At 34.5% G+C, this 26,238-nt stretch overlaps 3 protein-coding genes across 5 annotated transcripts in view; 2 read left to right on the top strand and 1 right to left on the bottom strand.

The window, feature by feature from the left end:
• The first annotated feature begins 812 nt into the window (after window positions 1-812).
• LOC125063185 (transmembrane protein 161B) lies at window positions 813-5,722 on the top strand. The gene is made up of 9 exons (XM_047669483.1): window positions 813-975; window positions 1,049-1,411; window positions 1,483-1,562; window positions 1,768-1,983; window positions 2,182-2,298; window positions 2,605-2,745; window positions 2,907-3,081; window positions 3,664-3,861; window positions 4,607-5,722. The coding sequence occupies exons 1-9, from the start codon at window positions 973-975 to the stop codon at window positions 4,724-4,726; spliced, it is 1,413 nt and encodes a 470-aa protein (XP_047525439.1). The 5' UTR covers window positions 813-972; the 3' UTR covers window positions 4,727-5,722.
• A 1,325-nt stretch (window positions 5,723-7,047) lies between these two features.
• LOC125063181 (heat shock 70 kDa protein cognate 4) lies at window positions 7,048-10,091 on the top strand. The gene is made up of 3 exons (XM_047669477.1): window positions 7,048-7,203; window positions 7,678-7,885; window positions 8,255-10,091. The coding sequence occupies exons 2-3, from the start codon at window positions 7,678-7,680 to the stop codon at window positions 10,006-10,008; spliced, it is 1,962 nt and encodes a 653-aa protein (XP_047525433.1). The 5' UTR covers window positions 7,048-7,203; the 3' UTR covers window positions 10,009-10,091.
• A 405-nt stretch (window positions 10,092-10,496) lies between these two features.
• Window positions 10,497-26,238, bottom strand: part of LOC125063192 — a 32,772-nt gene continuing 17,030 nt past the window's right edge. The window contains exons 3-8 of one of the 3 annotated variants that reach the window (XM_047669491.1): window positions 17,198-17,341; window positions 16,420-16,581; window positions 15,815-15,991; window positions 15,062-15,187; window positions 12,530-12,774; window positions 10,497-12,342 (exon numbers count right to left, since the gene is read on the bottom strand). In XM_047669491.1, the coding sequence (XP_047525447.1) occupies window positions 12,280-12,342; window positions 12,530-12,774; window positions 15,062-15,187; window positions 15,815-15,991; window positions 16,420-16,581; window positions 17,198-17,341 (917 nt within the window). In that variant the 3' untranslated portion in view covers window positions 10,497-12,279. Of the gene's footprint in view, window positions 12,343-12,529; window positions 12,775-14,968; window positions 15,188-15,814; window positions 15,992-16,419; window positions 16,582-17,197; window positions 17,342-26,238 lie in introns of all 3 variants that reach the window. The other 2 variants (XM_047669490.1, XM_047669492.1) reach the window with 2 other exon arrangements.

A 26,238-nucleotide genomic window follows, 5' to 3' on the forward strand; every position in this document is an offset into this window, starting at 1 on the left:
TGGATTTTCGATAATGACTAAGTCGAAACACGAAGCGTGAACGGCACGAAATCCCCCAACCATGTGAACGTTTCATCAATTCACACTTTCGTGAGTGTCACGAACGACAGTTGACTAGCGTAGTTGACTGTCGTGATTAACGCTCCGTGGGAACGCCCCATTAGAGCTATGTTTTTATTTCCAATTCTTATCCTTATAAACTAATTAACAATCTAATTTTAACTGACGTATAAACATACGTATGAACATTTAAATAATGAATTAGTGATAAAATGTTATCTATATTAATAAATTGTACCTTCATATGACCTAAATATGTATGCAAGGGGAATAAATCTCTAAGACCACAAATACCTTGATATACTACTTTACTTTAATTTTTTTCTTTATGACCTGAGAGTTTTTGATTAACTATCATTTCACACCGGCATAAAAAAAGGAAGAGAGGAGGTTATCAATTCAATCAAGTTTTCTTTTACATATATACATTATACAGCGAGCCCATACCATGATCTGTCAAAATCTAATACATTTTTGACGGGAATAAGACTTAACAGTAAGTTCCCTTTTTTTAATTTCACCCTCCCAGTCGTTACCTAGTCGTAAATGTAAGTCTGGATGCTAATCTGTTTTATTGACTTAAAGTGCTAGAAAAAAACTACTATTCTCAAATTTAACTTAATAACTGAGACAGCGCTAGGTGTGAGTCCCGTATGTCAAAAACGTATACACTATACGCTTTTGTCGTACGGGAGTCAAGTTCGTGCTAAGTCTCGTTTCAAAATCTTAGCCTACATTTACTATACTATAAGTATAGTCTATAGAAATCTGTACTCTGTAATCTGCATGTATATTTTTATTTCGGAGAATTATCAATTTATTAATTTAGGTTAGCCTCGGACCGGATTATATTAATTTAGAACTTAAATTATGTCTTTAGGAGAAATAAGTGAACTTTAATATAGGATCATCATGGTTCGTTGCGTGTTTTTATATTGATATAAAATTTCTATTAATTCATGTTATTATGAAATTTTTCTATTTTCAGGCGCTCCTAGGAGCTCAACTCGTTATAACACTTATAATGGTTTCAATCATACAAAAGCTTGGCAATTATTCCTTTGCAAGATGGTTATTATGTTCGCAAGGTTTATATCGATACCTGTATCCTGATAATAGTGAATTAAAGAGTTTGGCGGGAGTTCCAAAAGAAAAACCGAAAGCCAAGAAGGGTGGTAAAAATGAACTTAATGGAAAACCTGAAACATTTCATGTTCCTAGAAGCTTAGATATACAGTTGGAGACAGCTCCAGTAACAGCATTAGACCTTGTACATCTCCGGTTCTATACAGACTATATTTGGATAGTGGATTTTTCATTATATTCTAGCATAGTTTATATAATGTCAGAGGTGAACAATTTATATCATTTCTCATAAGTATTACTAAGCTAAGCTAATCTAATAATGACCTTTATTTTTAGATTTACACCTGGATATTTCATCTTAAAGATGAATTTAATTTGAGTATGGTGTGGTGCCTCTTGGTGGTCCTCTTTTCATTGTATCCTTTTAATTCGACATCTATGATTCTAAATAAAATCTTAACTTAAAAAGAAATTTAGTTTTACATATCAGAGTAATATGTTAAGAATTTTGCTACTTACCTAGTACTTTTTGGTGACAAATGGCCATAACCTTCCAGCATTTACCAATACTTGTTAAGCTTATACAAAGTCTTTTTATACCCATCCTTAATGAATATACAGTAAAATATTACTCTCGCTGACTAAACAGTACTTCACTAGTGATGAGTCTATCAGTGAAAGGTCTATATGCATTGTAGCTTTCTGTGTATTCCTTCTTGTCGCTATGATGATGCTGATTGTGGATGAGAGCAATTTAGAGGTTGGTGTTGATCCAGCTTATGATAGCTTTTATGAAAATGCTTCAAAATTCCTGGAGAACCAAGGGCTAAGTTCTGTGTAAGATTTTATTTATATTTGTACATACATTATAGTTGATTGTTTTAACTTCTGTAAATATCTGTTTCTGTTTCAGTCTTATCCTTACTTATTTAACATTTTAGCTTATAAGTATTAATACACATGAAGTGTAGATGTTTCTATAATTTAATGCAATGTACCAATTGAAACATTATTTTACTTTTTTTTTAATTTCAGTGGTCCAGCATCAAAACTAATTTTAAAGTTATCATTGGCAATTTGGGCTGCCCTTATTGGTACTCTATTTACATTTCCTGGCTTAAGAGTTGCCAGAATGAATTGGGATTCAATAAGGTGAATCTAGTTTCATCTTAATTATCACTTTTATAATTTTTTTAAATACATATTACGTACACACACAAACACATGTCCCATATACATTTACACATTATCCACTAAAATACTTGGGGTTTTCTTAGGAGTTTTTTAACAGTGACAAAAATAAAATATATATATTAGAAATAATAAATATAGTATGAGCTAACTGTAACTTAAATAAGTCTGGGAAGTATATGTGAAAGTACAGTGGTTTATTTTTTTGTTATAGTTTCTGTTATGTATTTTAGTTTTAAATATTAATTAAATGTATCTTTTTTATAGGGTTTATGGAGATAATAAAGTGGCTGCCCTGCTTTTAAATGTGAACTTTGCAATGCCATTTATCCTTGCTCTTATGTGGGTGAGGCCTGTTACTCGGCACTATTTAACTGTCCGTGTGTTCAGTGGCATGACTGAACCGCTGTAAGTACTTTTTAAAACATGTAAATTATGTTTTTTAGAAGATAAATCAGACTAGCTTTTTAAAAAATAAAAAATAAATATGTTCAGGTCAGATTTAGAAAAAAAGTTTAATTTTGCCTTGATTTCATTTATAATATAAAAGTCAAATAATCAATTTCCAGCATGACATCTGCTCAATTCGACTCCATGCGTCTGATTCTGGTAATCATCACAATGGTACTCCGAGTAATTCTGATGCCGCGTCAGCTCCAGGCTTACTTAGATATGGCGCAGAGAAAACTTGACGCTCAGAAGAAGGAGGCTGGACGTATCACTAACATAGAGCTTCAGAAGAAGGTATAAAATTATACTCTGTTTTATAAACAGGAAAATATAACTACCAAAATATTTATGTTTTTGACGTGATATCGTCTTTAAAATCGTTTTAGTCGGGTGACATGTTCAGAAACTTGTGTCACATCAAAACCTCACGAGCGCGATCGCAGGTATAACGAGAGAGAGACGGACCGATCTCCCGTCTCATCTCGAGCGCTGCCAGTCATTCCGTGAATGTATGAAGAAAAATGTATATCATAGTCGAATAAGTAAACTTGTCATTTTACACCCGAAATTTATCATCAAAAGTGTGAATAAAACGATAGATGTAATTTAAAATTTGAAAAAATTGTTATCTTCATTAATTCCTAACTTCCCAAAAACTTATATCACCAATAAGACGTTATCACGTAAACATCTCGATCGTAAACCTACTTTACAAACAACCAATATTATTTTTATTTGAATATAAATCTTTTTATTATCTTTGATTTAAGTGTAGAACAGTCATCAGGATGTTTATAAACAAGTTTTATAAGCATGAACTCTATGAATAAATAGTTAGTCAACGCCTCTTAATTATTAATAATTTTAATATTTCAGATAGCATCAGTGTTCTACTATCTATGCGTAGTGGCCCTCCAATATCTGTGCCCCGTGGTGATGTGTGCAAACCTTGCACTGATGTATAAAACACTGGGTGGGTTCACGTGGACTGGGATGGACTTAGAACCGGTAGTCCGGACAATGCCTAGCGATAGTATGGAGCAATTTCAAATGGCATGGGAGAATTTAAAAATGGTTTGTTTGTTTTTAAAAAGAAAATTGAGGACTTATTTACCTTAACCTTGTAAGTTAGTCTATAAATTTCTAAAAGTTATATCTATTGCCATTTGGGGATAGGTCTAAGCTTCATCACCATCCTTTCAGTAGTTAACAAGCATTTGCAGTAAATAACTTTTTTTTAATAACAAAATAAATATAGTTGTGTCCTATTCACGACTGTTTCTTGTGCATCATCTTAGCAACATTTATGGCTGTGCGGATGATGGCACTGGAGCTATTCTTTACACTGGCCGTACAGCTATTTCTTGGGCAGTTGTTGAACAGTACCATAACTAACTTGTCTCTGAAATTTAAACTTTGTTACTTGGAGTCTCTTACTAGGGACTTGATCTAGCACAATGTAACCCCAAGAAAATACAAGTATGCAGGTTTTCCGATATTTGTTACTAACAAAAGGGAGTTTGCTTTATAAACTGATGATAGAATTTATCATTTCATGAAATGTATTTTCATGTCTTTAAATCGTCAAATGTTTTCATATTATATTTTTTAATCAAGGGTTGGCCATTTTATGATATGTAGGATGCAATATGAGTTAGATGTAAATTTTCACAATAAAATTAGGTTGTTTTAGGTTTTAACGTACCAATCTTAATCCCATATGTTCCTTAGATCTCAGGCTGGGATGAACTTATTATCTGAAGCACTATTGATCCGCGAGTGTGTAGCTGGCCTTATATTTACACAAGTTTTGTTTCAGATATTCACAACAGAAGTGTACCGTGGAGTACTAGGCTTCAGCACCTGGTGGTGCTGCTTCGCTTGGTTTATCTCCACGTCACTCGGGGCCATGTATCAGAGTTACTTTAGAATCTCATGAGATTTTATAAACAAAGCTAGTTGTATAAGAGCGCTTTAGAAAAATTTATCCAAAAAATTATTCATAAAAAATAAATAAGTTTTAACTTTTTATATTTGGTTAAAGAGAATTGTATCGATGGAGACGAATGAGTACTTCAGCCAAATTTCTGTAATTAGACTGAATTATTTTTTATGAATATATTTATAGGTGTGTACAATAATGTGTCATGTTTCTTAACTCCTAACTTTTATATTAATGTTTGGCTGTTTAATTTGTGGAACTAAAGAAGGGCACGGCTAATCTATCTGGAATGTCAAAATCCAATATAAATTAGTTTTGTAAGTGAAGTGTTGTTTTTATATTTTATTTATTTTAATAGTGTTGAGTTTTTGGGTATGCGTTTTATGTTTGTTTACTTAATTACCTAAAGATGAGAACTGGTTGTTATTGTCTAAAAAGTCTATTGCACAATGATGTCTTTTATTTATATTGTCTATCTACTATATTTATAAAAGTTTATTTGCTATTCTGGGTCAAGTTTAGTGTTTTAATAAGTGAATGTTTTTAAGATAAAAAGCTGATCAGTCCGGTCAACCCAAACAATTGTTTATGCCTGGAATTCAACATAGTCACAGAGATGTTGCTGTCTAAAAACCTTCAGTAGAACCATAACAATTTTGAAATTGTAACATATTTTATGTATCAAAGTACTTAAAGAATGTTCTGTCCCAGAATCTTATCAAGAATTTTAATAGACTACATTTATTCACATATGAGATTGATCCATTCAGTCGATAGGGTCTCTGGTTAAAGATGACCATAGATACAAAAACTCATTTATGATAATATTCTTATTAAAAATTTGGATTTATGTTGGTCCCTTACGCCGCCAGTATTATTGGAGTGCATGCTTTCATCGACATATTGCTTTAAGTTTTAATTAAATGTGTACTACTATTTAGTTATAGTTTAAAATATTTATACTGGATTGTTTAAATAAAGATTTTTAATGTTTAACTTAGTTTTTGTTTGTCCTGGCATTATTGAAAAATGTGGTACCTAATATAGTGGTCTTTAGATTTTTTAATGGCCCATTGTAGTAAAATTTATATATAAATATTAATAACATTTAATTAAATAATATCAAATCTTCGTTCAACCATATTAGATTACAAGCAACATATATATGTATTCTAAATCTATCTATGTATTCTAAATCTGTCTATGTATATATGTACTATTAAAATAAAACTACAAACTATTTATATCCATGTTGGTATGTTACATGACTATTCTAAATTCATGGCTTCCATTAATAAATATTTGTCTATAAAAAGTAAATAATTACTAGTGTTTTTTACAGGAATCAAAGCTGTGTTCATAAATATCATATCAACATAGCTTTAACATAAATGCGAGTCTTAAATAAGTATAACTGAGTCATAATGCATGACGTGAACGATATCGATTTGCTGTAGGACGCAGGTGCAGTGACCCAATTTCTTATAGGTATATCTAAATCTATATCTTTTAGATAATACTATAAGCTTAGAAATAAATGATACCCTAAGTCCTTAAGTTAACAAAACAATATCAAATTGTGCATTTTGATAATTTAGACAATTCATTTTCTCAATATTATTAAATGTATTTTCAAGTTTGAAGTTGCCGCGTTCAAAATATTTATGACAGACTATAATATTTTAAAGGTCTGTTAAGCTATAGTGATTTACAATCTTTATCGATAAATAATTTTTACTTTTTTTTTATATATTATTACTCAAATAACAATTGAAATAAATTGTAGACAGATCCAAATCTTACTAAATATTTGAAAAGCCATTAATAAGTACTTTTGTTACTGGTTACTTTTTGTATGCTGGTTTTAATTTTACGAGAAACTCGATATTTAAAATTTTTGTATTTTCAAAATGAAATCTCTCTCTTTAATCGGCAGCTCATGTCTGAGCGTCGTGGTCAGCAAGGAAGCATCTGGAGCGGACTATCTGTTTTCACCGGTTTCTGTGCAGCGCCTCTCTTATGTTAGTACTTAGTGTACACTGTACAGTTTTGAGGACGATTAGTATTTCACTTGATCGGTACATCTGGTTGGTGAACGGCCACGTGATCCAAGTTCTCATCGTCTCTAGGTATTGTAATTTGTACCTACATTAGTAAAACGAAATATATCGATGTAAATACAGACATCATTATTGCCTCACAAAGTTTTATACCTTAAGGTTGGCTAAAGTGACAACGCTATTTGATAGCCAATGAAATTGCTTGGCGCCGATGGTCCTGTTTGTTGATTGGTGTATTCTAAGGAATATTCCAGAAAATCCCAGTGACGTCGAGTGATTACGCGCATGGATATAAAATACTTGTTCAACGTTGAACGCCATCTTATTTCAAGAAAAGAGGCCGACAATCGCGCACGTTTGCTAAGAGATCTTGCTTGATAATTCTTTTGAAGTGATAGAAACAAACTATACGCAGTAAGTACAAATTAATTTCCCTTTTGAAATCAATAGTTGTAGATTTCGTAGTTTAATAATTTATTCTGAATTCATTTAGAAACTTTCCTGACTGATAAAATTCCAGCGGAAGTACCATCCAACTCCATGGTTTTGATGACTAATTTTTTCCATTAATTTTCGATATCCTATCGTGCTTGAGTTGAATGTAATTTCATATTAATCAAGTTATTTAAAATCTCAATTTTAAATAACTTGAGATATAACTCTGTAGCGTGGTGTTTAATTTTTATCTTCCACGTGTTTTTTTTTTCTATGTATGACGCCTTTGTGCTTATTTAATGACCTTGTTTAAAGGTTTTGTGCTCCTAAGTGGTTATTTGTTAATTGTATTATCTGATTACATTCTGGAACCTTCGCAACTTATCGATTTTTTGTTATGGCCGGCGTTGTTGCAGTTATGACGTAACTTACTGGATAATTCTTTTGTTCTAGATGACTACTAAAACACCAGCGGTAGGTATTGACTTGGGTACCACATACTCGTGCGTGGGCGTGTTCCAGTACGGTAAGGTGGAGATCATCGCCAACGATCAGGGCAACAGGACAACACCTTCATATGTTGCCTTCACAGACACCGAACGTCTCATCGGAGATGCCGCCAAGAACCAGGTGGCCCTGAACCCAAACAACACCATCTTTGGTGAGTTAACATTTATAGGTTATAATTTTTTGTCAATTTCTACACCGGTAGCGGCGTATTCACCACACTTTCAATTATAGAACACGTGGTTTTTTCCCAGTGCTGTTTCACTAGTTATTCTTTTTAATTAATAGATGACATTGAACTATGTTTATAACATTAAAATGGACAAACAATTATTTCTCTAAGCCTTCAGTTTTGAACTGAAAAAATTTCCTTGATAAAGAACATTTATGATGATACCCAATATACTAGACTAGAGTCTCTGAAAATATTGAATGATAAAAATAATCTGATGTAATACAAAATATCGTTACTAATGAGTGTATTGTAACTGTTCCATTCTATATCATTATTTCTTTGTTGCAGATGCCAAACGTCTCATCGGGCGTAAGTTCGAAGATGCCACAGTTCAGGCTGACATGAAACACTGGCCGTTTGAGGTAATCAGTGATGGTGGAAAACCAAAGATCAAGGTTGCATACAAGGGTGAAGACAAAACATTCTTCCCAGAGGAAGTCAGTTCAATGGTATTAACAAAAATGAAAGAAACAGCTGAAGTTTACCTTGGCAAAACGGTGCAGAATGCAGTAATTACAGTGCCAGCATACTTTAATGACTCCCAAAGACAGGCCACAAAAGATTCTGGTACAATCTCTGGTCTGAACGTTCTCCGAATCATCAATGAACCAACTGCTGCTGCGATTGCATATGGTCTTGACAAGAAAGGAGGTGGAGAACGTAACGTCCTTATTTTCGATCTTGGCGGTGGTACTTTTGATGTATCTATCCTGACCATCGAGGATGGTATCTTTGAAGTGAAGTCCACTGCTGGAGACACTCACTTGGGAGGTGAGGACTTTGACAACCGCATGGTCAACCACTTTGTACAGGAGTTCAAGCGGAAGTACAAAAAGGACATTTCCTCCCACAAGAGGGCCCTGCGTAGGTTGAGGACAGCTTGTGAGCGCGCGAAGAGGACTCTTTCCTCGTCGACACAGGCTAGTATTGAAATCGACTCTCTGTTTGAGGGTATTGATTACTACACATCCATCACCCGGGCGCGTTTCGAAGAACTGAACGCCGACTTATTTAGATCTACCATGGAGCCTGTAGAGAAGTCCCTCCGTGACGCCAAGATGGACAAGGCCCAAGTGCACGACATTGTCCTCGTCGGAGGTTCCACTCGTATCCCAAGAGTGCAGAAGCTCCTTCAAGACTTCTTCAACGGCAAGGAGTTGAACAAGTCCATCAACCCTGACGAGGCCGTAGCCTACGGAGCGGCCGTTCAGGCCGCCATCTTGCACGGTGATAAGTCTGAAGAAGTACAGGATCTGCTCCTGTTGGATGTGACCCCGCTGTCCCTCGGTATCGAGACTGCAGGCGGTGTCATGACCACCTTGATTAAGCGTAACACGACCATCCCCACCAAGCAAACCCAGACCTTCACGACCTATTCCGACAACCAACCCGGTGTGCTTATTCAAGTATTTGAGGGTGAGCGTGCCATGACCCGAGACAACAACCTTCTCGGTAAATTTGAGCTCACTGGTATTCCCCCAGCGCCCCGAGGTGTCCCACAAATCGAAGTTACTTTCGACATTGACGCCAACGGTATCCTTAACGTATCGGCTGTCGAAAAATCTACCAACAAGGAGAACAAGATCACGATCACCAATGACAAGGGTCGTCTGTCCAAAGAAGAGATCGAGCGTATGGTCAACGACGCTGAGAAGTACAGGAACGAAGATGAGAAACAGAAGGAAACCATTCAGGCTAAGAACGCGCTCGAATCTTACTGCTTCAACATGAAGTCTACCATGGAGGATGAGAAGCTTAAGGACAAAATCACAGACTCCGACAAGCAAATCATTTTGGACAAATGCAACGACACCATCAAATGGTTGGACGCTAACCAGCTGGCTGACAAGGAAGAATATGAGCACAAGCAGAAGGAACTGGAGGGTGTGTGCAACCCGATTATAACCAAACTTTACCAGGGTGCGGGTGGAGCCCCCGGAGGCATGCCCGGTGGTATGCCAGGCTTCCCTGGCGGAGCGCCTGGAGCCGGCGGAGCAGCTCCTGGTGGCGGATCCGGACCCACCATTGAAGAGGTTGATTAAACTATTTGAATTATACATTCCACTTTTCACATTGTAAGATCTTCTCGATGTAATCCTCTCACTTAATAAATGAATGCAACTGATTTTTTGTTTAAATTAAACCCATAAAAAGCTGAATAATATACCTGATAAGTTTTTAACGCAGTTGATAAAATAATTTAATTAATATATATATTGAATGAAAAATAGTGTTAGTATTAAAAATTAAACTAATTTATCTAGGGTCATTGCATTGCTTATAAAGGTTTTTGGTAACAAAGTAAATAATATATTCTTATTTAATGTTGGTCATCATCAAAATACATTGTATTTGAATTGAAGCATTTTTATTAAACAATTGAAAATAAATTAACTAGTGTGATGTCAGTTATATATATTATATACGTATAAAGGCTAAATTTTCGTATGCTAATAAATTCGTTACTGCTGCGTAGGTGAATTTCAAACTGACGCAATGCCTAAAAAAGGTGGTGTAATAAAACTTCATGTTAATTTATATTCATCTTTAAAACAGCAATTAATACCTAATCCATCATTAATTAACAACTTCGCTTCATTGGCAAAAGTACGCATTCTTGTGCTTTACAAAATAACATAAATACTACTCTTAAAAATTACACCTAGTATGTAATCTATAAAAGATTCATGTCACTAATAATGTTTAATATGGCTACAAACGAAGGTACTCCAGCTCACAAGAGACCATGTGAAAGATATATTTCATTTTCTGTTCATGTGTATATTCCAAACCCAACCTTCAATTGCTCAGGATTAGTACATTGCTTTAATAAGTACTATAATATGTAGAATAATATTTACAGGCGCTTTGAGGCCTCGATTTAATATAGCCATATCGAACATTATGGAACATAAAAACAATTATTTTGGCAATAAACAATTTGAAAACTATAAACAAGTGTCTTACATCGCGTTAATACAAGCTCTCATATACAAATATAAGTATTTACTATTTATACATTTTTAGTTATCTAAGCTAGCAATTAAAAACGAATTTCATACTTTCGTATAACCGCTAGCATTTACCTACTCCGTCGTCTTGAGTCAACGATTTACCTGTCGTCTGTCGTTGGTTTATCTGTATTTAGGGCTTATTTATTCAATGGGAAAGTATATTTTCCTAATTTAAGTCGAATTCTGCAAATATCAACTCATCGTCTATGTTCTATAAAATTTGATTTTTAATATTGACCAGGCATCCAAAATAGCGTTATGGATACTAAGAAAAATTATTCTCAATCGTGTCTGAGTGAGTTTATTATTAACGACTAACTAGAAATAACCGGAGATTTGGAATTTCTATGCTCTTCAATGTGATTGCGTAAATGTTTTAAAAATGGATAAGTTTAATATTTTTTTATAATTCTGTTATTGTTGGATTATAGTTATTGCTACAATTAGGAAGATACAATGTATTTTTTCGTGCGTTTTATTTAGAACTATTTTTGAAATATAATATTCTTCCACCGAAATACAGCCAGATAATTAAGTAGCCATCAAACACAGCCTATATCCTTCCTCCAGCCTTATCTAACAATCATAAGTAAATACGTGTAAATATAAATTATTATAACAAACATTTCATTATGCCTAACTACTTATGTAGTCAATTATAGCTTTGAACAATCGGTACGATTTATCTACAAAATATTATTTAACGACGTTGTATCTGTGACTTGTGCTCCTTAAATTGATGTAAGGAGAAAATATATTTTAAGCACCTCATTCAAAATAGATCATCACAATGAACACAAAATCACTGTCTAAACTATTGATGTTTTTGGAGAAAAAATTATAGATATTTAACCTCAACTATAAAATTCACAAGTCACCGATACATTTCTATAACTATCTATACCTATGGTGTTTTTCTGGCAGGGGTTTAATGATATTGTGCTTCACCTATTAACACTCATTAGCATCACAATTTCCGCGTAAAAAAAGTCTTCACTCTCTATCAATCGCCATATAAATCCAGTTATTTTAATAAATTCGAAACGAGTCACAGGCGCTCAACTGGCATGAAAATATATGCCGATTGCATCACTTATAATTCAGTCACAGATCACTTTAAATAATAAAAGCGGTCAAAATGCACAGACATCGACTTTCTTCACTCAGCCATCGAGCTTATCCGGTGTAGCCGTTAACGAATTAATACTAAAGTTTCTATCACTACATCCACGCTACAGCAGGGGTCCCGTCTGATGATAAGGAGTCCATGGATCTGATGGCGCTAGAAGTAACCTGCTGTCAGTAAAGTGATGTGCTAGTGCAGGGTCCATCCACGCCTTGCAGCTGGTCTGCACTTTGTAGCTGTAAGGTATTTGGTAAAATACATATGTTTATTTTTATGTTAACAGTTTTGTTAAAAACAGGAATTTCCTTTTCTTTAAAAAGCAAAGAACACACTTCGATAGGTTCGGCAGTTAACAGAAAGTTACAGCATTGACAAATTTTAACAGAATTTAACTTAAAGGTTGACTGAGGGAAATTAACGTACTTCACGAATTTCACACACAGCTGGCAGAAGCCCATCGGTAGAATTATTAGGAGACCTAGGCGAAGGGGTGGGTGCGTGTTTTGGCAGTTCTCGTCCCGCCGCCATCTTGTCGTGCAGCTGAGCAAGACGCATGCTCATCTGCCTTCGTTCCTTTTGTTCTCTTTCTCTTTCCCATCTTTTTGCGCTGTAGCTCCTAATAGACGATGAGCTACTTTGAACTGAACTTAGACTTGGACGTCGCGAACCTAGAAACAATAAGTGTTAAATATAACGTTATTTAACACAGTTTATATTTCTTTATTGATCAAAGACAAGATACGAATCTATTGTTTACACAAAGAGCTGTCTACGCCCATATTTAACTAAAACGATGAAAGTAGAAATACATTTATAATAGTTAATAAATTTAAAATACTTACAAAATATAAATAAACTTAATAATATAAAATAATAATTAATATATAAACCGAGAACAAATGTTAATGTATCTGGCGAAAATGTCCTTCTTTCGAAGAGTACTTAATAGTAATAAAACTTATTGTATCTTGAAATTGCTTATTCTATGTTTTGCTTATGTAATAAAAGCAACGGTTACATGCGACACACGTGGTCTTCACAAATCACAGAAGCTGAAGCCAACGCGATTCTTAAATATGTATAAAAAAATAATATGAAACTGAAATATAAATGTGTGTAGCTAATAATTGTTGACATTCGCGAAGCATGATCTGTTATTAATACGGAATTCCGTAATTTCTAGAGGCCATTTCATCCAGGAAGTAGAAAGAAGCATTTTTATTGAAAACAAGCGTAATATTTTGCGAAGTTTACTTTTGGTTGCTGCATTGAAAGGAAAAACACTACCTCTTCAGTTCCTGGCTTTTTACAAGCTATAAGATAGAGCAGAAAGATACAAACATCCAGGGCCATCTTGCTCGCGCCACGACAATTTGTGTGACTATCATTTTAATATTAATAAAAATAGTTTCGTACGTACGTAACTTCTTAGTTTATTTTACTTACGTTTTCTTCTTATATATACCAGACCATGTTTGGGACACGAGATACCTACTCGTATAATGGAATATACTATTATAGGTATATCGTGATTAGTGTTGCCACCCGTACTTAATAATAAAGTATTGTACGTTATTTCAGGTAATTGTACTCTACACTTTACAATAAAGTACACGAAAATAATTTGTATAATGTGATTTCTTTAGTTGTAAATATTTTTCGTTAAACGGAATTTATCGATTAGATTCTAAAGATGTTGTGCAATTGTTGAGTCGAGATATATTTTTAAATATAGACAGAAAAATAAATTATACTTTACTTTGATACTATGTACTTTTTTCTTGTAGCAATGCAAACCTACCTGCTTTTACTTTTGCAGAACCTACTTTAATTGCAAAAAAGGGTGGCAACCCTCGTCGTGATAGTGAATATGTAGTCAAGTAGACATGTAGGGTGCTAAACATCAAGAAAATCCCGCTTTCAGCTTCGTAATCATCAAGGAACCTGAGCGGGACCGTCATATAATAATTGATAACATACATTTCCAATTATATTGGAATTTAGAAAATGAAGTTAAGTACACGTACTATGATAAGTCACACACACACGAAGGCTTCTAACACCAAGACGCGACATCTAACGAGCGACCTGGGACAACACATGCGACAACAGACTCCGCCCCCGAATACCTGCCTTTAAATTTATCCGTTTATCACCAGCTATTGCTCCATCATCACCACTTGATGATAATGGAGAAATAGCTTAGCGCATCTCCCTTTCAAAAGACGGCTATCATCTCTTTAAAATATGACCAGATAAATCAGATGGGAAGCCAATATAAATATAGTTTTGTTAATGGTTTCCTGTTCTAATTCCAGAGTTTTAATATAACCATGAAGATCTAAATTTATTCCGTCTACAATCATATAAATAGATTGATAGATTACACTAAAAATGAAACCCGGATTACGATATAATGATACGCCTTGATCATCTCTTGTTAGGTGGTGCCAAAAACCTTGTAGTAATAATACGATATTTCTCGTATCTTACAGAAATTCAATAAATTAGGAGAAAATTGGAAATTCGGCGTTCTTTTTTAAAACATTATTTTAGGAGTGCTGTAATTCATATTGGCAATCGTTCGATTAATGCTACTTCAACTGTACTAGAAAAGTTAATACTGGTCTTTGTAAGTGATACACGCAGATTAAGACCTGTATTGCAAATGACTTAGACTCAATTTCACATCACCCATCTCCGCAATTGACCGATAAATTCCATGGATAAAGTAACTTTGAAACGCGACAGGTCGGTTAATGGAAATCCCGGCTCCTAACAACAAGCACAGCCAGGTACGCGGGGAACGAGGGGCACCCACGAGATCGTGCAATAAGGGGCCGCATACATCATCCGGATCACCTTTGGCGGCGCACTTAGGCGGGTGCGCGCCGCCGTCCCTTACGGCCTTGAGGTGGCGCGAGATTAACAAGATGGCCGCCGTGCGCGCCGCACCTGCGCGGGATGACGCCGCTCGGCGGGACTCTCGACGGGAACTTCCCTCGAGCTCGAGAGTCCCGCTGGTGCAGCCGCTGCGAGAGGATGCCCGGGAAGAAGCGCGAGTTGCGCTCAGCGTGCCGCCTGTAGGTCAAATGCAAAAGCTGTGTGTATCCCATAATCCCTTAGCGTGGCTTATTCCTATGTCTGTTTTTCCTTCTTATCATCTCGATACAATTATTGCTTCGCCGGGAATCTGCACTAGGCTAACATATAGTCCTGTTACTGGACAACTAAAACCCAGTATTGGCATGATATTTAAGTGTTTTGATGACAACATTGTTAGATAATAATTTTCAGTTCTAGATGTCAACCAGGCTCCAGAAGATAAATCACTTCTTATATGGAAATTGTATTCGATTTTCAACAAACTCCCAAACGAAATTAGGGAATTATCACTAAATATATTCAAACCAGTTAAACGTAAATTAATCAATAAAGCTTTTTAAAAATTTGACGAATACTTAAATAATCCAAGGGATTGATTTGCTCGTGTTCGAACAATTTGTATGACTCAAAACTTAGCGATTAAAAAGAGTGTCGGAAAGTTTTTTGCCAGTTCTTCTTGCCCGCTCTACGCCCTTGACTTGCGAACTGGTAGTAAATGTAAATTACCTATATCAATACAGTTATTTTGAGTTGAGTCATTTGTTTACATCCATTGAATAATCCTTGTGAATTCAGGTACTTATCATTTATAGAATCGGTTACCCGTATCATTAAGTGAGTATAGACAGGGCGGGGTAAGCCTCGCGTCCGCCAGATGCGCGGGGTGGTATCGCGCCTTGGTGTAGAGATGCAGCACGAAGCACAGCAGGCCGGCCAGCACGAAGATTCCCGACGCAACACCCAGCAGCGTCGGCAGGTCCGCCGTCAGCAGAACCAGGTCTGAAGTGTTCATATTCATATACAGTTATACACTTTACGGATAGCAGATATTTTGGAATTCATAAATACTTTTGTATGTAGGCAATTTAAGATCTACCGTGCATATCAGTACTAATCATACTAAGATTTTGTACTAATCGTTCTCTGTACATTTCAAAACGTCTTAAGTACGTTCTAATATTATGTATTCTATTGTTTATAAGTGTTTTGTCCCAAAATATAATATATTTGTGGATTTTTATTTAATTAAAAAGTAGATATCTTTGATATTAGTTAACTCTAATATTTAAAATGTTCTAAACATAGGAAATGTAGGTTAATTTATAGAAATTATAGTCAAGGAGTTGCTGTTTTTATAAGAAACGACACCTAGTGATGTCGACAACGAAGTGGTGAAACTCCAGTTTGTTTTGTTGAAGTGATGTTACCTTCAGTGCAGAAGACCCGTAGCGTGGGACGGGAGTGGCTGGTTGTGTGGTATCCAGTATCACATTGGCAATACGCATTGTGGTTGACCTGGACACACGACGAGTGCGGGTCGAAGGCACGACATGTCTCCCGGTAAAAGCATTGCTCTCCCAGCTTCTTGGCTAAATCATAAATAGTTATACTCGTGTGTGATAATTAATGGTTTGGGAATTAATATTATGTAATGAGCATTTAATTACATTTACACACTTAAAACGTACCTTGTTCTGTAAAAGAAAAAATATTGTTATCTTTTTTATATTTTTTTGATTATTCGTATTTTGTGTATTTCTGTGTGTGTGTTTTGTTAGTAATAAATGTTATGTCTATGTCTAATTATATATGTCAATTATCCGAAGCTGAAGTTACAAAAATCCAATTTGTAAGAGTTTGTTTCTGTATTAATAATAGTAGTATAATTAAGATGATTAAAATTCGAATGTTTCATATTTCAATACATAAATAGAATTATGTATGTACATAACTTAATCTTATGTCATGAGTTGGTGTTGTAGCCATTAATAAATAATAATCGATGAAAAATTTAACAATGGCGCATCAATAAAACTTGGGATATATAATTGACAATGAAAGTACCAAAATTGATAAAAATATTGTAAAAAATTTTATGATGATAAAATCTCCGTTGAAATTATGGATGATGATTCGTAATGAATGGTTCATTGTTTTCTTTAAACAAAAACCTTTTCTTTATTATAATACTTGTTTTATACAAACGTTTAGCACAGCCTCTGGCCACTCCAAGTTGGACTGAGTGTTTTGGTGCACACTGACAAGTGCTGGTTCTTGGCTCGCAGTACACGTGCACAAGGTCGGAGTTGCACATGAACTCACACGGTGACCCAATATATCTGCCTTTCTCTGAAACAGGAGATATGATATGAAGTCCTCTCCATGACGTTACAAATGGGATTTCTTTATGTTCTTAAAAGGTGTAAACTCAAATTAAATAGTATAGTGTGTTTTTCAAGTAACTTAATATAAATTTTTACATTATCAAGAGTGGCCAATTATTCTACAGGAGTAGACGTAGGCGACGTATAGATTACATCTTCCTATAAGTCTGGAATCGTTACCTTTGCAAGGTTGGTTAAGTATTCTTCGATATTGCTTTTGAAATCGGAAACACAAAAATAAATCACATTGTTTAATTTCTATGGTTGCACGAATTGTATCCGTGTGATGTAAATTAATGGTTTCGTTTTCGCCCACGGAACGCAGCTCAAGGAGATATTAAAATTGATTGTTACTCTTCTATAGCCTGATTATCAGATTTTACGTATTCTTCATACTAAGGGCATATAGTAACAACAACGATAAAATATCTTGCTATTACATGCGTTCTTAGAATAACTCTTCCTTGTTGCGCTCACACTTATAACTTATAAAGACCAATAAACGCTGTTGTAACTTAGAAGTAGAATCCTTGCAATTCTTTACTTGATTGCTAGGTATATTCAGACTATTACGCTCATCAAAAATATTTTTTATATAAAACAAACGAGCGCAAGGCTCAGTTTTAATGCCAGCGGGTGCGTTGCCGGCGTTAAGAATTGGTATTAGCAGGACACTAAGACGAATTGGTTTCGAAATACTTTACGACAGATGTCGAGGTGATACGAGTGGATTTCGTATTCTGCCTCGAAGTCCGATGATGAATCTCAGCTACAGCTATTAAAAACCTACACACCCTTAATTCCAACCCTCTTGAGTGGTACAGTAAAAATGTTGTAAAGATTTTATACAGGCCAGCAGCTAATTGTAAATTATGATTAAATGTCGTAACTTTCTCGATGCAAGAAATATTTACCGTTTATTACTTTTGGAAGTAGTATACATAATCAAAAACAGTATTTTATTTATTCTAGATACTTCTCTCTTCCACAACGTGACAACTTGGAAATATCAACATGATATTTCATCCATTTTAGTTCAATTCCTATCTGTTAGGAAGTAAGGAAGTTCAAATAAGGACAGCGCAATGTCAGAGCCAAATCGAGTTAGCTCAAATGATTGCCATATCAGATAACTGTTCAGCGAACCATAAATGGTAGTCGTGTGCAAGGTGAATCTGTGGAATAACTAAATGTTGAATTTGTAAACATAATCATTATGCGACGCATATGTTGCGACTGGAGCGCTTACAAAAAAGATTACTGTGCATCTTCTTTTCTCCAGTAGCATCTTAAAAAGTGGCCAACATACGAAACCAGGCTAGCGCACTTTAAGATGTTGTCATTTGAGATTCGTAGAATCGTGTATCGTTAATTGCAATTAAGATACTTAACAATCAGGTTAATTGCCTGAATCTTTTAAAAAAAAAAAAATTTCGTGTGTGTGCCTCCATTCCGGAGAACGCGCCAAAACTCACCGATGTCCAGATTGAGCATTCTGATAAATGAGCTAGGTCTGGATATAGTTACTCACCTCACACTTTAAAATCGATTTTCGTCGTTTTTATAATCTCTTCATGTATGTTATTGCCTTTAAGTGCATGTCACATTAGAAGTTGTAATTTATTTTTCTTGTATTAGTGTGCCGAGCATTGGCAAGATTTTTATTTAAATATAATTAACACACGGCCGTTTTGCTGAATAAAGCATAAGGTATCTTCTATGATTATAGGGTTCACCAATTGTGAATCTGAGATAGAAAATACAGCCGTCACAGATTTATACAATTATTTAACTATTCTTAACATTCAGTTTGTAACATTAGTTTGTAAGGTTTTAATGGCGCAATTATATTATATATATCCATTAAGGCTATAATTTTATGATGTGTATGTCATTGCATTAGTATATAAGTTAATTATTTAAATCTGTTCGACATCCTGGTGGCCAGAAAAACTGTGTCCAGTTTGTGTTTCCACCACACTGTGATTTTAGCGTATTTCTTTTAATGATTAATAAAAATCAAGTATTGGCAGAATTTGGGAACAACAAAATTAGGACAATGGAGGATTCTTATGTCGAGAGACAAGCTACTTATTAAGTTATATCAGTAGCGTACCAATTTTTAAAGCGCCGGCAACGCAATTGCAAGTCTTTTGGCAATGTTCATGGGCGGCGGGGCGGTATCACTTAACATCGGATGTTGTCCCCTCTTATATAAACAAAAATAGTTCATAAAAAGTTATTAATAAACATGTAGATGATGACATAACCCATATCGGTAGTCAAAAGTCGAACAGCTAAGAAATATAACGCTCGTCGATTTCTCGCCGGAAGTCATAAGGTCACGTGGCGGAAGAAGGCTTCGCTCCCTCCCACAACACCTGCCCTTGAGAGTTTGTATTGAAGCAAATTGAATAGGAATATTGTTTGCAGCTCGACTGCGCCTATATTGTTCTTAACTTTGCTTAATGAACCAGGAAAAGCGAGTTACGAAGTAGATAGCTATTTTACCCATTTATTAATACAAAAACTTTTATTAAAATGTATTTGGCCTAAAATTACACAGAAACATCTAGGTATTTCTGTCTACCAGACCTACATCATAACTTTTCAGGAAATCGAACTCAGAATTTCTTAGCCATAACTACTAAGATAAGGCGGCGGTTTCTTTAAGTATATAATAAGTAATATGAAGTTAGACAGCTTTATAAAATCATTATCCAAGACATAAATGCAATATTACATTATTATACAAAAAAAAATTATTTACACAAATACAGTATTTACAATTTTCTTAACCTATAAAGTAATAATAAAAATAATTAAAAATAAATAAAATGAAAATTAAAACAAATTTAAAAAGTTTGGTATTATGTATTTTATACAAAATACATTATTTACTATATAACATTAAATGAAACAGAATCGTTACGGAGTGGTATTCACCAAGGGGGACAAGAAAGAGAGGCAGGCAGAAAAGAAAATGAAAGAATGATAATAAAAAGGTAGCGGGTCCAATGTGGATTAGAACCGGCCTTTGTCGAAGGAAAAGCTGCAAAAAATTAAAAGCCTAAGATAGGGACTAAATATTACATTACTTTAGGCACATTTCCTTATATTTAGCATGCAACAACACAATTTAAACAGCATTAAAAGTTATTACTTCAAACTCAAACTCAAAATAACTTTATTCATATAAGTACCCTTATGAATGTCAGCAGAAAAGATATTCGCAAGTTCGCAAGTCAAGGACGTAGAGCGGGCAAGAAGATCTGGCAAAAAACTCCGCCACTCTTTCTAATCGCCAAGTTTTGAGTCATATGAACATTTAAATAAAGTTAACATACTATTTACAGAAACTGCAGGTGCTATAACTATTATGAATGTTAAAGGTATAAACTAAATGTGTCTATATAGCAAAGTTCTTAGCAATTTGCAGGTGAAAATTATAAATAGCGAGTCATTCATCAAAAGACGGTACAGGTCGGACCTACGTTACGTCACGGTGCAATTTTTGTCCAATTAAAATGTGCATTCAATTATTACGGTCGACAAATTGCAAGTAATTAATTCGCTGGTCACACTATCTGGGTCAGAGGCTGCGTTGGAATCACATTATCACAACAGTCTCAAGGTGGACGTAAATTGTATGGCGCAGCTTAAATGTTCCGAATTCCGAAATTCAAGCTTTTATGAGAGACGCAAAATTTTTAAATTTTTTGCCCCGTTCAAACACTGTCAAATTTTAAGCGTTGGCTTTGGTTTAAGTTGCGACTCTCATTCTTACCCTGCGATTCTGTAACTCACTTTTCGAACTCACAGAGCGGATTTCGCATCGGCCGCGGAAGTCGCTCTGAAATCAGTCGTGAAGCAGTCATTTTATGATTTGGCATGACAAACAATAAACTACAAGCTCCCAAATTTTCAGAATGCCAAATCATAAAATGACTGCTTCACAACTGATTTGAGAGCGACCGCCGATGCGAAAACCGCTGTGTGAGTTACAGAATCGCAGGGCTGAGATCGTGTTTACAAATTCCATGACAATAATTTGTCGTAAGTATTTTCTTTAATTATTTACAATCAAGTATATATAATAAAGTTACATAAGATTATATCGTTTATTAAAACCTAAACAATAATCAAATATACAGTATTTACAATTATCTTAACCTACAAAGTATATTAAAAATTATAAAAAAGAAAATCGAAACAAATTTTAAAAGTTTGGTTCCTGTGGCAGTGTACCTTATTTATATATATTAGTATTTGTTAGTTTTGTTAAAACAAGGAAGAAAAGAAAAAGAAATAAATTTTGTTAGAAGGCGACTTCATCATACAACTTTCTTATAAAAGAATTCCATAAATCAAAACATTGCAGAAGCCTGTCAAAAGTAATTTGCATATTGTCTACATAAAAAATACCCAAGCGAAGGTGACTGTTTGCTATCATTTTTCCCATCTGGGCTCGTTTGGCTTTTTTCCAACTATTTAAAACGAAGGCCTTTTCGTTTCAATATAAAACTGCACAAATTGGTGTAATAAATTGGATCTAGGCGCGACAAAGCCTGAAAAATAAGGCGTCACTGGATTGGATCGCTAGATGAAAAATCGCTTATTATGTAGCTCTCAGTATATTATACTTATGAGCTTATCTAGAGTCTCTATACTGAGCTGGTATACATTTTAAATATGAAAAGTACCTATATCACGTGATACTTTTCATATTAAAAGGTGCAAACGCGTGCAGTTGCAAGTGCAAGTTTCTCGTCTAATTAGCGTAGCTTTTGACATATTTTAATCTTTAGTCACTTATATAAATTAAGGTTTAGTTTTGAAGTATCAAGGTGAAAATGTATGTTTTATCTTTTTTTTATAGCAAACGGGTCCCCATAAAAAGCCCAAAAAGGACAGTTATCGCAGCCATGGACACTCTTTTTTAGTGGGTGCGTTTCCGGCCTTTAAGGGAGGAGTATACTCTTACTTTAAACAATTGGAGGTCGTATCTCTCAGAAAAGACCCCCACCGGGAGGCGCTTCCACAGTTCGCTAGTTCACAAAAGAAAGTGTCTTGAGAAGCGGACCGTGGAAGACTTCCAGAAATTAATTGCAGAATTTTTAAGTCAGTACAGTATCTTTTTTTTTAAATGGCTCTACTAGCGTGTATGTGTTAGTGTTTACACACAGTACTTTTACTCACACACTCAATTACGCCTTATATCAATTACCTCGGTTAAGAAAGAGGAATTAATATCTCAGTTTTCAAGGAACATAAACCAAAGCATCAAAGGGAATAAATTTGAAACATGGTTGGGTCGAGCCTTGGGAACGAGGCCGGACCGACCTCAATACGATTATCTGCTGCATCGGCTTATATCACTGCAGTGCTAACTACTCTGCAGAATTAAGGATTTCTTAAACGATAGCTAATGCTGACAAAAAATAAATATGGTTAAAGTATTCTACTATGAATATAAATATGATTAAATTAATGATAATTATTAAATAAATTTGGAATTTCTAAGTTTTTTTATAGATTGTTATAACAGGAAAGAAAATATTTTCCTAAATACCAGATTTTCCCCAACGCGATTTTTGTAACGTCAGATAATGCTTAACGTTGCTATTTAATTGTGATGTGTGTATGTGATTGTGTTGTGTGTAAAGATATGCATGTAAGGGCTTTTAGCTTTTAATAAACCTACAATATATGTAAAATCAGCAGCGTTGGCTTCACCGTGAAACTCTAATTCCTGAGGTCGTAGATTCGATTCCCAGCTTTGCATCAATGGACTTTCTATGTGCGCATTTAACATTCGCTCGAACGGTGAAGGAAAACATCGTGAGGAAACCAGCATGACTTAGACCTAAAAAGTGGACGGCGTGTGTCAGGCACAGAAGATCGATTACCAACTTGCCTATTAGATTGACGAATGATAATTATGAAACAGATATATAAATCTGAGGGACCTAAAAAGTTTATTGCGCCACCGGTTGTAATAATTCCTTAAACTAAACATTCAATATGTTTTTATTGTTACAAAAAAAAGCTAATTTAAATTTACATTGTATATTCGCGGTTGCCTTGCGTACCCATGCGAGTTTTGCGATACAAAAATTCCCCTTTGGGTGTGTGCTGCGATATTGCGGGCTACTTGATGAAGGATGACTACGTGAGGATGATGGATCTGGTTAGCGAGGTAGGTATGAGACCTTCACAGATATCCTTTTTCTATTTTCTATAAGTGTTTGATTAAAGTGTGTAATGTTTCAGAGTATAAATAAAATAAAAATAAATATTGGTTGTTTGTAAAGTAGGTTTACGATCGAGATGTTTACGTGATAACGTCTTATTGGTGATATAAGTTTTTGGGAAGTAAGGAATTAATGAAGATAACAATTTTTTCAAATTTTAAATTACATCTATCGTTTTATTCACACTTTTGATGATAAATTTCGGGTGTAAAATGACAAGTTTACTTATTCGACTATGATATACATTTTTCTTCATACATTCACGGAATGACTGGCAGCGCTCGAGATGAGACGGGAGATCGGTCCGTCTCTCTCTAGTTATACCTGCGATCGCGCTCGTGAGGTTTTGGTGTGACACAAGTTTCTGAACATGTCACCCGACTAAATCGATTTTAAAGACGTTATCACGTCAAAAAGTATGAATAAATACTTGAAAAGAATGTTTTAAAACAAAGGAATGTAAACAGCGTTTGCCGTCTCATTCAAAGAAAAAGTTGTGTTAATCCCTTGTACAAAGTTACTAGCCGTACTGTCGTGAAAGTTTTTTGATAATTTTACAACGAAAAAGGCCAGATGATATATAATTTTGAATCGGGGCTTATTTCTGTTTGAAACGAATAAGCTCGAATTTCAAGTTCATTATTTCTATCTAAATTTGACTGATTTTGAATTTAGAATATATTTTCAAAAATGATATGTTCACTCTAAGTTTTGAAAGTTGTCTACATAGTATCTGGTGGCTTATAGTGAAAACTTGGTGAAGTGACAAGCTGATCTCTAAGGTTCTACCACCTGGGCCTTTTTAGTTGGCTTAGAATATAGCCTATAAGCTTAACCTAGTGATAAGGTACTTCTACCCAAGGGATATTACATAATTATTTATAATATATATTTTTTTTTCTATAATTTTGGACAAAATCCTAAATTAATAATGCAAATTTTCACCTTTTTTTAAAAGTTTTAATCTATTACAATTTTTTTTATTGTTATCTGTGATTTTCGAATTAATCACGACGGCGTCACTGTTTTTATTAAATAAATAAAAAAACTATCGAAAATTGTTTCCTTAAAGAATGTCGTATATTGTAATTATAACATTTAACGGTGCTCTGTGTGTGACAGATTATTACAGGAAAAGGTCATATGACAATAGGAGGAAATTTATTGGCGGGAACAAACTTCCACAAGACCATAATTACTTGATATTGTTACCGAAATATCCAGCGAAATATAAAAAAAATATAATTGTATTTATTTCATATTTATGTGTTTATTAAAACACATAAGTACGTGTAGCAATTATACTCACATATCACTAATAATAACATGTTTTTATTGCTTAGATCTGTCTAAGAATTAAAAGAGGTCTTTAAATACTTTTGACCGATTAAAAAAGATCTAAAAATAATACAATTAAACTGCGTTTTGTAATCGTAATTTTAGAATAAAACATAAAAATCTAGTGTTGACAAAAATTTATGATGAGTTACCTATTGAGCTGCTTACTAATAAACGTTCGTTATTTTTGTAACGCCGTGGATTTGTACTTAGCCAACAATCATAAAGAAACAATTGCTATTCTGACTGCCTATTTTAAAATAGACATACATACATAGGCTATAATATGAAAACCGATAGATTTTATTTTACTTAATATTAATATAAGTGTCCCTATAGTAATCATAAACGAATACATTTTCTGCTATTTCAAGATCAGTTATAGTAATTATAATTTGTGTCTCAAACCTGTGGTTATGAGTACCCTATCTGTAGACGAAAGGAACGCAATTACTTGTATGAACAAAGGCGTGGAGGAATACCTTAGGGAAACCACACCGAAGACTCATCTTCCCGTAAAATTAAATATTGAAGAAAACAAATTCAGAAATGCGAAATTTTTAGTTAATATAGGCATCATGTTTTACAAATGACAGGAGCAGTGTTGACTTAGTAGCTACAGCGTGCGATTCTCCCTGAGGTCGTAGGTTCGAACCTCCGGTGAGCACCAATGGACATTCAGTTTATATCAGTTTACACCAGCTCGTACGGTTAATAAACCAGCATGTTTTAGATCCTATAAGTCGACGGCGTGGGTCAGGCAGAGAAGGCTATTCACATATTTGCCTATTAGAAAAAATTGATTACAAATCAGATACACAAATTTGTGGCTCAGACCTTGAAGGTAGTTATAGGTATGTTATCTAAAGCTGGCGGCTTCAACACATTTACACTTTGTGCTTGTGTAGTGTCTGTGAATAAGCGCGAGACGTGATGTCAAACTAAAATGTTGATCTTTACTGTACATGTTGATCTTTTTTTTAAACATTACCAGGGCAATCTCGTAAAATGGTGCACAATGTTTTTAATTATTTTAAGCATCTTAATAAAAACAGTTTAATGAAAAAATGTTATATTTAATTTGACATCAGATGCGACTGGGGTTTCTAAGAGGAGTATTGAAAGAACAGTTAGTGAAGTAAAGTGAAGTGTGTTGAGCTAGTTGGAGCTTATGTCGAAAAATGAAAAATTATTTACACAAACTACTCTTTTACGTTCTTGGTCGGGCTTACAACTTTGGGATCCACCATCGTATCACGTATGCACATAA

This window comes from Pieris napi, chromosome 3 (assembly GCF_905475465.1).
Source record: "Pieris napi chromosome 3, ilPieNapi1.2, whole genome shotgun sequence".
Classification (NCBI taxonomy): domain Eukaryota; kingdom Metazoa; phylum Arthropoda; class Insecta; order Lepidoptera; family Pieridae; genus Pieris; species Pieris napi.